Raw genomic sequence first — 14,228 nt, 5'->3', positions numbered from 1 at the left:
ATTTTTTTTTTATTATTATAAAAAAAAAAATTATTTTTTTTTCGGATTGTTCATAAATTATTATGGAGTGTATATTTTTATATTAAGTTAAAAAGTAATGTTAAAAAAATTACATTTATGGAGTTAGTATAAATTATCCAAAAAAAAAAAAATAATTAATTAATAAGTTGCACATAATGTTGATTAATAAAAATAATGATTCTGATATAAAATTTTAATTAAATTAAAAATTAAGTTGAGTTTACTCTAAATGACCTTTATCAATTTGTTCGTTTGATACTAACGAAGACTTTTAACATGCAATTTACAAATAATACTTCCGAAGATAAAAAATTTTTTTATTTTTTTTTTTAAGGAAAAAAATTACAAAAAAATAAAGTCAACATCATTTTTTTTTATTATAATTTTTAAGTGTGCGTCATGTTCCAAAAAAAAAAAATATATATGATATTTTTTTTTTCTCTTAATTGTAAATATACAAATGAACAAAAAAAAAAATAATTATTATTTATTTATTTATTTTTAGTGTATTCACTTTTAGTGCAAGTGTATTTTTTTTTAGTGTACATATTTTTTTTTAATAACTATTTTAGTGTACGTATTCTTGATAGAACATTATCCCAATAATTCATCATACACAAAATAAAATGTTTTTATCATATTTATTAATATAAATATTATACAAAATAGGTCTGTAGTATTATTTATAGACTAGTTAATTAAAAATGAAATTGATTTGAAAAATATTGAATTAATATGAAAGTACTAGAGAGAAAACAGTAATACAATGAAAGGAAAAAAGAAAGAGAAAAATAAAAATACAACAGTATTATATCAAAAGAACTTGTAAGAAAAAGAAATAGAGTTAATAATGTATTTAATGATGGATAGTTAAATAAAACAACAGAGCATGAACAACACATATAGGAAATAAGAAAAAGCGAATCATCTTTTAACATATTACAAAGAGATGAAAATAATAAAAGGTTTTTTGTAAATAAAAAACAGATAGTTTAAATAAATGGAAGGAAGACAAATCTTTTTTTAGAAACTTGGTTAACAAAAGACATTAACTTTTTAGAGAATAAAAAGTAATAGTTGTATGAAAAATAAATAGTTAGTTATACGAGCGTTAAATAAAAGAAAAAAATTAGTTAATTTTTTTCTTTTGCTTTTCTAAATTTAAAATATATATAAAAAAATGCATTTTTTTTTTATAAAATGATTTATGTTCAAAAAATAAAATTGCTGGCAAAAAGATTTTTTATAGTATGCTTTGTTTAAATTTATATAGGAAAATTTTATATTTATGATTATAAAATTATTGTGCTTCGTAGTATTTATATAATTTATCCTATGTTTTGTTAATTATGTATGTTTATTAATTGGAGAACAATAGATTTGAATTTCTAAACACTATTTATTATATTATAAATAAAATATATATAATTAAAAACAATAATTAATGATTTAAATTTTTAATTAAAAATAAAAGAGTTTTATTAAGGTAAATAAATTCCTCTTAAAAACAACAAATGATCAATAAAATAGATTATGTATATAAAACAATTTACCGATTTATAGCATAAAAATCATACATAAACTGATTAAATTAGTAGTAGTATTTCTATATGCTCTTTATTAACTTGTTTGTTCAATATTCTAGAAAAGTCACTGAAGAGACAATTAGTAAATCAAGACAATAGTAACAAATTTAAAAAAAAATATTATATGTGTATTTTTATTTTTAAAAAAGAAATGATTTTTTTTTTTTAAATTCTTTTTGGGAGATAGATAAATGTAACAATTTTTAATAATTTTGTGTGGAAACTATTATGGAGTATGTTAAAAACTATGAATTTCATAATATATACGTGGTTAATAAAAGGAATTATAAATCTTTTTTGAGAATTAAAATATCTAGTTGCATGGAAAATACACATATATATAAGCACATAATAAATAAAAAAAAAAAAAAATTTTGGTCTGGAAAAAATAATATTCAAAAGAGATGAGAAATAAATTATTTTTGAGAGAGTTTCTTTGCAATGAATTATTATTTTTAGTTACTTTTTTAAGAAAATGTTTTACATGCATAATAAAATATTCATGTTTGTAGTATCTATATAATTTAATTTGTATCTTATTAATTACTTATGTTTGCTAACTTGATATAAGAGACTTGAGTTGCTTAACATTATAAGTAAAAATATATTTCACTAAAATCTATATTTTATGAGGATTTAAATTTTTAAATAGGGATTTTTATTAAAGTAAGCAAATGTCTCTTAAAATTAAAGAATTCTCAACAAGGTAGATTACGTAAATAGAGTAATTTTGTAGAATTTAAAATTATATATAAATTCATTAAATTAGTAGAGATAACTTTATTTACTGATTAATATGTTCGTTTAGTACTCTAAGAAAATCATCTAATAAGCAGTAACAAATCAATACATTAAATTTATTAGAAATTGATATTTATATAATAATTATATAATAACATTCATAAACTACTTTTACAATAAAATGAATAAGTACAAATAACATTGCATGCTCTATTAATTTGATTAACTAAAGCACTATAAATTTCTTTAAATAGATAATTAATAAATCATAAAGTCATTGAATGGACAATTAAAAAATCATCACACAAAGAAAAAACCGACATATTATATTTATTTTTTGTGTGTTTTTAAAGTCATAAAAAATAATATTTTATTTTTTTTAAGTTTCATAATCCTAAAATCTATAGAAATTTTATTAAAAAAAAATGATGATAGTTTTTTTTTTTAATAGAAAAAAAAATATCTTTTAATAAAAAAAAAATAATTTTTTTTTTTCATAATGCGATGTATATTATTTTTTTTTTGAATTAAAACTTAAAAAATATAATTTTAAATATTACATTTATATGGAACAAATAAACAAAAATAATAAATAAAAGAGCTAAAATTTAATATTAATGTAAATAAATGAATTATGTAATAATTTATTTTATTCCTAATAAAATAAGCATGGCTAATTTCTACATGTTTTTTATTAATTTGTTTTCTCAATACTATGAAAGTTAATGAACAAGAAATTAACAAAGCAATATTATGATGAATTCAGTGAATGACAATTAATAAATCAATAACTGAACATTTAGAAATATTTAAATTTATTTATTAATAAATATTCAATAAGATGGATAATAAAATTTATTGATAATTTCTAGAATTATTTTTATTGTTTCGCGCATTTTTTCAGTCTCTTAATTTATATATTTTTTTTTTTTTATTTCATTCTTTATTTATAAATTTTTACTATTGTTTTCTGTCAACTCTTTACAAATATCTCCCTATTGTTTTTTCCATATCATTTCATAACTTTCTAACGTTGGGTTTCTTGTTATATTTTAGTTCACTTTTATTAATATTTCATCATTTATTTCCTTCATATATTTCTTTTCATTATTTTTCATTTGTAACTCTAATTCTTCAATTCATTTTTGATTTTACCATTCTTCTATTTCCTCTTTTTTTTTCTTTAATATATAATTTCAATTTCATTCCTCTCCTATATTTTCCAATATATTTGCTTCTTCATCAAAATTTTCTTGCATTCTTAACCCTTTCATAATCGTTTTAAAAAATTCATCCTTTTCTTTTTCCCATTCCACATTTTTACATTCCTCTAGTACCATCATATGTATTTCTATCAACACTTTTTGTGTCAACTTTTTCTTTTTACTACATTTCTCTATTTCTTCATTTCCTTCTTGTTGTAACTCTTCTATATTTTCATGAATTCCATTCACTTTTTTCTTATTTCTTTTAGTTATTCCTTCCTTACATTCTTCTTCTTTTTCATATTCGGCTAATAAATCATTAAGCCATTTCTCCTCATTATGTTCTATAAACCACGCTCTTTGTTTTTTTAGCCATTGTCTCCATATTTTTTTTTGTTTCTCTAGCATAGGATTTTTTCCTACTTCTATATCTTTAATTTCTGATTCATTCGTTATTTCTTTAAATTTTTCTTGTTCTTGTATCCATTCTTTTTTCAAATTAATAAACCATTCTTCTTTTTTCCATTTCTTTAACATACTTTTATTTCTTTCTACCCATTTTTTCCATAGAAGTTTTTGTTTCTCTATCATTATTGTATTAATGTCATCTTCCCCTTCTTTTATCATTGCCAAATCATTTTCTATTATTTTTGGATATTTTTCTTTATCTTCGTCTATAAATTCTTCTAAACAGGTTTCTAAAAATTTTTCTCTATTCAACATCCACTCCTCTTTTTTACATTCCTCTAATACAATCATGTGCATTTCTATTATAGTCTTCCACTTTAATTTTTTTTTCTTTATTATAGAATTTATATTTTTATCTGTATCTTCTAGATGAGTCTTTTCATATATTTTAACTTTTTCTTTTCCTTTTCTATTAATCTTTACTATTGTATTAAATCTTTCTCCATTTTCCCTTTTTTTATCTATACTCTTTTTAGTAATTTCACTTTTATATTCATTCTCTTTATTTTCAATTTCAACAACCAATTTTGTAAACCATTCTTCTTTGTTATCATTTTCTATCCATTTTTTACGCATATCTTCCCAGTGTTTTTTCCATATAATATATTGCCTTTCTAATGCAATATTTGTTTTTCTTTCTTCATCTTTTTTTTCCGAAATTTTTTTATTTAATTCTTCTATATATTTTTGTTCATTACCTTTCCATTCTAACATTAACTCCACAAACCATTTTTCTCTTTTCCATTTTTCCATATCCTCTTTTTTTTTTTCTAATATAGAATTCCAACTTCTTTCTTCCTCTATTTTTTCTAATACATTTACTTCTTCATCTAAATTTTCTAGTATTCTTAACTCTTTCATAATTGTTTTAAAAAATTCATCCTTTTCTCTTTCCACTTCTTCTTTTTTACACTCCTCTATTACCTTCATGTGTATTTCTATCAACACATTTTGTATTAACTTTTTCCTTTTTCTACATTTCTCTATTTCTTCATTTCCTTCTTGTTGTAACTCTTCTATATTTTCATGAATTCCATTCACTTTTCTCTTATTTCTTTTAGTTATTCCTTCCTTACATTCTTCTTCTTTTTCATATTCGGCTAATAAATCATTAAACCATTTCTCCTCACTATGCTCTATAAACCACGCTCTTTGTTTTTTTAGCCATTGTCTCCATATTTTTTTTTGTTTCTCTAGCATAGGATTTTTTCCTACTTCTATATCTTCAATTTCTGATTCATTTGTTATTTTTTTAAATTTTTCTTGTTCTTGTATCCATTCTTTTTTCAAATTAATAAACCATTCTTCTTTTTTCCATTTCTTTAACATACTTTTATTTCTTTCTACCCATTTTTTCCATAGAAGTTTTTGTTTCTCTATCATTATTGTACTAATCTCTTCTTCCCCATTACTCATCGTTACTAAATCATTTTTCATTATTTTTGGATATTTTCCTTTATCTTCGTCTATAAATTCTTCTAAACAGGTTTCTAAAAATTTTCCTCTATTCAACATCCACTCCTCTTTTTTACATTCCTCTAATACAATCATGTGCATTTCTATTATAGTCTTCCACTTTAATTTTTTTTTCTTTATTATAGAATTTATATTTTCATCTGTATCTTCTAGATGAGTCTTTTCAAATTTTTTCACTTTTTCTTTTACTTTTCTATTAATCACTGTTATTGATTCACCACTTTTCCTATTTTTTTCATTTTCTCTTTTTTTCTCAATATTCTTTTTACTAATTTCATCTTCATATTCTTTATCTTTACTTTCAATTTCATCAATCAATTTTGTAAACCATTCTTCTTTATTATCATTTTCTATCCATTTTTTACGCATATCTTCCCAGTGTTTTTTCCATATAATATATTGCCTTTCTAATGCAATATTTGTTTTTCTTTCTTCATTTTTTTCTTCCAACATTTTTTTATTTAATTCTTCTATATATTTTTGTTCATTACCTTTCCATTCTAGCATTAACTCTACAAACCATTTTTCTCTTTTCCATTTTTCCATATCCTCTTTTTTTTTTTCTAATATAGAATTCCAACTTCTTTCTTCCTCTATTTTTTTTAATATATTTTCTAACTCATCTAAATTTCCTTCTATTCCTAATTCTTCTGTGTTTGTTTTAAACAATTCATCTTTTTCTCTTTCCAGTTCTTCCTTTTTACATTCCTCTAATATCATCATATATATATCTATTAACATTTTTTTTGTTAAATTTTTCTTCATTTCATATTTATCTATTTCATCATTTTTTTCTTTCTCTTGTTTTTCTACACTTATTTTTTCAATTTTTTCTTCCATTATATTTTTATAAATTCTATCCTTTTCATATTCTTCCAATAACTTCATAAACCAATCCTGCTTTTTAAATTCATTTGAATGTTCTCTTTGCTTTTCTAACCACTTCCTCCATGCTTTTTTTTTTATGTCTAACATTAGATTACTTATTCCTTCCACTGCTACTTTCTCAACCTCTTGTTCTTCTAAATATTCTAAAAGTTTTTCTTCTTCATTCTTCCATTCCTTTTTTAAATTAATGAACCATTCTTCTTTTTTCCATTTCTCTGGAATACTACTATTTTTTTCTGTCACAACTGTACTATTTTCTTCTTCTCCTTTCTTTAATAAATTAATACCATCTTCTTCTAAATATATAGTTTTTTCGTCTTTCTCAAACACTTCTATGCAAATTCTTAAAAATTCATTTATAATCAATTCCCTTTCTTCTTTTTTACAGTCTAGTAATGCTATAACCTGTTTATCCGCCCATGTATTACAATTACACACTTCACCCATGATTGACATTTTATCCTCTGAATTTTTAATTTCCTTTTCATATGTAGATTTTTTAGTTTCTACATTTATTTCATTTGTTCCTTCCTCTTTTAATGTATTATTCCTGATATACCCTATAACGCTAACCTCGTTTTTTTTTAATCCACTTTTAATCAATTTTTCTTTTTTAATTTTACCTCTAGATCTGTTTTCATTCAATTCATCTTCTTCAATTTCATTTTTAGTATCATCCTTATTTAATTTTTTTTCTTCTATTAAAGACTCATTTTTGTGCTTCGATACATCTTCTACAACTTCATGTACGCGTTCTTCTCCACTTTCCATGTATATTTCTTTACATTCCATCGATTTATTCATATGCCTATGTTTTAAATTTCTTTCACTTTCAAAACTAATTTCACACACTGGAATTTGTTTTTCGTTGTGCAACAACGAATATTTACCACTATTTATCGTTTCACTATCTCTATCATTTAAAGACATTAATAACGGTTCCTTTGAAATTTTCTTCATCTTTTTTCTTACTTTTCTTTTCTTTGATTTACGATTGCGAAACCAGGATCCAATAAAAGTGTACTATAATTCAAATTAAAAATTATGCAATTATAAAAAATTTTTTATTTAAGTTATAAAAATTTTAAATATATATGTTTTTGCATTTTTAATTATCAATTTTATCTTACTTTACAGAGAAGAATTAAAAAGAAAATAATTCCCAAAATGAATATACCTACTGGAACGATTGTTATTAATATATTTCCTGTAGGATTAACTGTAGGTGTAACTTCAGTACTGTTATTCAATGGGTTTTGTGTAGTAGAATTATTTGAAACAGTCATACTCGAAGAATCTACATTTACATTAGTTTTTAATGCACTATTATGAGTCATATTTAAAGGTGCAATTACCTTATCCTGTATAATAGAGGCAGGTGTATTCTGCGAGTTTTGTGCTATGGGATTGCTTGTTACCAATAATGATGTAATATAATTTTTTGTAGGAGATTTAGTTGCATTATTAGTTGTATTGAAAATTATAGATTCTAAAGATGTAGGTAATGTTGTATAAGAATTACTATTAGATATGGATGAAAATCTAGTAATGTCTGTAGAAGATATACTACTAATAGTAGGATGAATAGTGTCATCTTTTGCAGTGTACATTAAATTATTTGTAGATACAACTGCGCTATTTAATATAGGTTTAGTCATAGAAGTTATAGAAATACTTGAGGAAGATGAATTTGAATCTATAGAAGACATTGTTGAAAGGGGAAATATTGTCGTAGGAGAAGATGAAGACCCATTTGTCATAGATGTAGTATTATCGGTTAAGGGATGAACGGTGATAGTAGGGGGTGTAGTTATATCATCTGAAGGAGACGTAGAATCATTCACGGAAGGTGCAGTTCTAATAGTAGGAGTAGGTACAATAATAGAAGGCGTAGATTTGTGTGGAATAGATGTAATGCTACTGGTAAGAGAAGGCTCAATTTCAGATGAGGTTGTAGGAAATGCAGTATCTGTAGAATTGTTAGTAATAGTTGGAGAATGAGTATCATTATTTTTTAAATAAGATGTAGAATCATATGTAGATGGTGGAGTTACAATTGTAGGAGAAATGGCATAACTATTTGTATTAGATGAAGATTGATTTACAGAAATGGATGTAGTACCATGTACATTAGGTCCAACTATATTTACAGAAGGTGAAAGTTGATACTCATTTGTTAAAAGAGTTGCACTACTAGTTAGGGGCTCAACACTAATTGTATGTTTAGAGCTATCTTTTGAAGAATATGTATTACTACTTGCAGAAGACATATCACCACTTACAGAAGAAGTTGAAACTGATGGTTCAGTTGTATGCAAGACAGATCCAGGAGTAGTACCTGAAGTTAAAAAATTAGATTGTGTTGTAACTTCTGAAAAAGTTGCGGTTATAGCTTGTAGTTCAGATTTGTTATCTGATGTTGATGGCTTTAAAGTAATATTTATAGGTGTACTTGTAGTTCTATTATTATTTATACTACTAAATGTACCTGTATTATTATCTATTGAATTCGTCGCAGAAACAATATATGGAACATTGGAAATTCTATTTGTAGATTGGAAGTTATCTGGTAATGGAGTTGAAACATCTGAAGTTAGATTTGATCCATTAATATTGTTATCTGAATGAACCCATGCTAAATCATATGGATTATTTGAACTTTCTCTCCCTTTAATTTTATGAATTAACTCTGTCATATTACATTGATTACTTGTCAGATCTAATGTATAAGTTTCCAAATCCCTACTAAAAGTATTCCATGTATTAATAGAATCCTGTCTATAAATCTCTTCGGAATGAATTTCATTGTTATTCATATTAATAAATAGCTTCCCTCTCTTATATATATACATACTCCACTTTGCACAATTAAGTTCAGATCTATCTTTATGATATGCATCAAAATAGTAATTAGATATATCATAAGTAAGATTGTAAAACATAGTCCGTCTTTGATCAATAATTTGAGATTTATTAATATAATATATACCATCATTGAGTTGATCATATGTTAATGATGTTCTTATTGGTAGATCTTTATTTTCATAAGGGCTAGTGCAGTTATTACTTTTATTCAAAATAGGACAATAATGAAACTTTCCAATATTACATGTTGAATTTGTTTCTGTAAGTATATGTGTTTCAAAAGAATTTTGTTTTTTATTCCAATCTTCAACGAGGCATGAGATATTATAATTTTCTTTTTTACTTAATAGCAAATTAACATAATCCATGCCTCTCCAATCTATGTATGTAGATACCTTTTGACATTTTTCTGTTGAATTAGCAATTTTATCATCTTGAAGATAAAATTCAAATTCATTATAAGTATCATTCATAAATGTTTGAATTTCTGTCTTGAAAGGAATTGTATCATTAGATAAATTAGCATTGTTTTCTGCTGCATTTGTTTCATTGGACATGCATGGAATTTCTTCTAATTGTGATAATAATCTTGCATTTTTTGAGGTAGAGTTTTTTCTCATGATTATTATATCACAACTAGGTTTTCTTAAAATATTCTGTAATAACATTTAAAAAATGATTTATTAAAAAAAATAAATTTTTATATCAATAACATATAAAAGCAAAAATTTGAGGAAGAGAAAAAGGTAATATATACAATATACATTTATTTTACATTTAATTTTTAACATACATAAAAAAGGTATTCAATAATCCAATTAAAGAAAAATAATATAATTTGACTAAAAAATTGAATACTACTATTTTTGTTATTTTGCAGTACCAATGAATACTTAAGTCACACCAGGAAATTGTTATAATTTGTATGTAGAAATGACAACACTTGTACTTATGTAATAAGTATATCATAAATTTGTTTATATGTGAAAATGTTATTTTATGTAATATAAAATAACAATTCAGAGTACAAGTAATTTTTTATTTGCTATATATGTAAAATATTAAATTATTGTAATTTTAATATAATAATGATGTAATTAATTTTTAAAAAAATGAAAAATTGTGATAAATAAAACAAAAACATAATTTATAAGATTAACATTAAGAAAAGAAAAAAATAGAAAACAATAGTTAAAGTAAAGAATTATATTATACTTGAAATTTATATGAAAAAAAGAAATCATGTTAAGGATTTTTTCTGTATTTTCTTAAATTTTTTATATAATTATATGAATATGAATATAAGTTTGAAATAATGATACAATTATTTAACTTTGATATTTTGAATGAAAAATTTAATTATTATATAATATTTTTATAGAAAATTTTTTTGAAAATGAAATTTGAACGTTTGAAGAAGTAAAATTTTATAAGTAGTATATAGAATTTATATTTAAATAAAATAATGTACTTAATAATTTATAATTATTTTTTTAAAGGATCTAATTGATACTTTCATAAAATATAAAATGCGTAAAAAAAAAATAAATAAAATACATATATATAAATTCTAAAATCGAAACTACAATATACTATTTTAGCTATTTATATATATTTTAATAAATAAATTATATTATGTTTAATAGAAGAAATATTTACAATTATGAGAAGCTACATTATTTGTTGTTAAATTCATAAATTTTAAACACTGTTCAAACTACTCTAATTTTCTTTATTTTAATATTTAAGTTTTTAGTGACAAATAAGTGCACTATAATTTAGTTTCATTTGTATAGAAATATATGTATTAAAAAAAAAAAAAAAAATTATTTTATATTAGTGGGTAATGCACTTTATTTTTTTAGTTAAAATTATATTAAACTATTTATTTTTTTATTAATTTTTATTTGGTAATATACATATATATATATATGTATATATATACATATCTAACATTATTTAAGGAAATATTTTTTATTATTTTAGGAATTTTTATTATAAACAAAAAGAAAAATAAATTATTTTTTGGTCATTTTTTTTACAATTATTTCTTATAATCTTTTTAGAAGATTAAAATAACAATAGTTTACGAACAAAAATTTTTTAGAAAAAAGATATTTATATCGAAAAAGAAAAATGAGTGAAAATATAAATCGAATTTAAGGGACTGATTGATTTTTCTTTATAAAAAAAAAATAAAAAAAAATAAATAAATATAAAATTTATTATTTTATTCAATTATTTTTTTTTTTTTATATATATATGCCCTTACAAGATAAATTACAATAGATAATTTACTGAAAACATCCATGAGAAAAGTAAATTTATTTTATTTTTATTAGTGTTTTATTTGATTTTTATGAAGGTTGATTATTTTTTTTAAGGGAATATTAAAGATGAAACATATTTTTTTATGAATATTTGTAATTATAATTATATTTATAAATTTTAATTTTTAAAAATTTAATAATTATTTAAAATTTTTTATAATTTTTGTTATTTTTATATATTTATATTATTAAGATGACATTACAATTAATAATTGAATAAGTATATTAAAAATAAAGAGAAGGTAAAAGATAAGTTGACTGTATGAATATTATGACATGGTATAAATTTTATAAAAATTTTATTGTTCAATTTTATAATATTTATTTTTAGTATGCATGCTGTGAGGAAAAGGGTGAAGGTTATGTTTAAAGGATATAAATTTATTATGATTTTAGTTATTGGTTGTTTGTTGATTTAAATTTTTTGTAATTCTATTTGTTCAGTATGGATTAATTAAATTCTGGTTATCGGTATATATTTAGTGCTTACTTTTAAGATTATTTATTTTAAAGTAAATAATTTTATTTTTATTTATTATACATTTGTGCATGTTTTATTAACTGGGTGTTGGGTGACTTTATTAGAGTACTGAACAAACGAATTAATAAAGAGCATATAGAGTTGCCTCTACGGTTTTGATGTATTTGTATATATTTTATATGCTTTGAATGAGTGATCCTTAGTTACGTAATTTACTTCATTCAGCATTCTTTAATTTCAATAGGCATTTATTTACTTTAATAAAAATCATTGATCTTATTAAAAATATAAATCCTTATTGAAAATTAATTATTAATTAATTGTAAATTACTAGTTTATTTATTATGAGTTACATTCAGCAATTAATATATATTGCTGTTGAATTAACAAACATAAACAATTATTTACAAATATCAAAAATTATACAAATATTAATTACATGAAAATTTCATTGTTATATGTATAAAACTTTCTCTTACAAAATTCATTAAAATCATAATTCATTCCCAAAAAAAAAAATCTTTTTTTTTCTTTTTTTTTTTTTTAATATTTATTTATTGGTAACAAATATTTTTCTAATTGATTTTTTAATCAATTTTTTTATCAAATTTTATTCCTAACAGAATTTGTACTTTTTTTTAAAAAAAAGTACAAACAAAAAAAAATTCATCAATTTTTTTTTGTCTGTGTGTATATGACCAGCTTCGTATTCTTCATTTAACTAGCCCTCTTATTAACCATACTCCACCACCATGGGAAAGTAATTGTTATTACTTAAAGTTTGTTATTTTTGTATTGTTTTATTACATCAATTCCTTTTTGTACTCCTTTTTCAATTTGCTTGTCCTGATTATCGTTGATATCACACATAAAAAAAAAAAAAAAAAAAAAAAAAATACATGCAGTAAAAGTACATTAAAAAAAANTTATTTACAAATATCAAAAATTATACAAATATTAATTACATGAAAATTTCATTGTTATATGTATAAAACTTTCTCTTACAAAATTCATTAAAATCATAATTCATTCCCAAAAAAAAAAATCTTTTTTTTTCTTTTTTTTTTTTTTAATATTTATTTATTGGTAACAAATATTTTTCTAATTGATTTTTTAATCAATTTTTTTATCAAATTTTATTCCTAACAGAATTTGTACTTTTTTTTAAAAAAAAGTACAAACAAAAAAAAATTCATCAATTTTTTTTTGTCTGTGTGTATATGACCAGCTTCGTATTCTTCATTTAACTAGCCCTCTTATTAACCATACTCCACCACCATGGGAAAGTAATTGTTATTACTTAAAGTTTGTTATTTTTGTATTGTTTTATTACATCAATTCCTTTTTGTACTCCTTTTTCAATTTGCTTGTCCTGATTATCGTTGATATCACACATTATGATACTACTCCGTTTATGAATATCTAGGTAATCCTTAGACTTCAAATCATGCGTAGATTTAATTTCCTTTTATTCTTATTTGTAACTTGTATTAAATTATGCAGTTGCCTTTCATATATTTCCCTGGTTTTGTTACTCAACAATTTTATTTTTGACATTGGAATTTGTACTTCTTTACCTCTATAATATATAAGTAATGCTTTCATAATTCTGCTTTCAATTTTAGCTACTCTATGAGGAAATCACTAATATGGTTTATATTGTATATTCCTACTATATTGCTTAATTTTTTTCCTTTCGTATTCGGATAATTCGTATGAGATAATATCTTAAACCTTAATATTTTTATTCTCAATTATAGGTTTTCTTTTGATTTCATTAATATGTTCATGTATGTTTTTCCATCTATCGTTTAAGTATATAATCCTAATTTCAGAAGTTTTTTCTGGTACTAATTTTGCAGATTCTGGACAGATACAATCTATTCCAAACATAGCAAAATAGAGTGTTTCTCCTATAGCTCCATGAGGTGTATTATTATATATTAGTACTGCATGTTGTACTATTTATTCAAAAGGTATATCTTTTTCTTCATATAAAGTCTTAATGATATAATCAAGCTTTTATGAGAGCTTTCATTTATACCGTTTCCTTGTGGATAATATGCGCTGGTATGATACAATTTAACCTGTAATTCTTTTGTAACATAGTAATGAAATTCTTGACTAGTATATATTGAAGCGCGATCTGTTAAAATGCTTATAGGAC

General features: G+C 22.1%; 1 protein-coding gene across 1 annotated transcript, besides 3 other annotated features; it reads right to left on the bottom strand.

Annotated features, from left to right (window-relative positions):
- Positions 1–1,280: 1,280 nt before the first annotated feature.
- Positions 1,281–1,720: a repeat region.
- A 1,830-nt stretch (positions 1,721–3,550) lies between these two features.
- On the bottom strand, positions 3,551–9,870 carry PGAL8A_00323300 (surface-associated interspersed protein (SURFIN); the record flags this gene model as incomplete). The annotated part of the gene is made up of 2 exons (XM_028672258.1): positions 3,551–7,408; positions 7,516–9,870. 2 exons carry the CDS (start codon positions 9,868–9,870, stop codon positions 3,551–3,553), a joined length of 6,213 nt encoding a protein of 2,070 aa, XP_028528828.1.
- A 2,260-nt stretch (positions 9,871–12,130) lies between these two features.
- Positions 12,131–12,796: a repeat region.
- Positions 12,797–13,314: 518 nt separating this feature from the next.
- Positions 13,315–14,228: part of a repeat region that runs on past the window's edge.

Source organism: Plasmodium gallinaceum (genome assembly GCF_900005855.1).
Source record: "Plasmodium gallinaceum strain 8A genome assembly, contig: PGAL8A_v1_91, whole genome shotgun sequence".
Taxonomy (NCBI): Eukaryota; Apicomplexa; class Aconoidasida; order Haemosporida; family Plasmodiidae; genus Plasmodium; species Plasmodium gallinaceum.
This window is presented reverse-complemented; position numbering and strand designations above follow the sequence as displayed.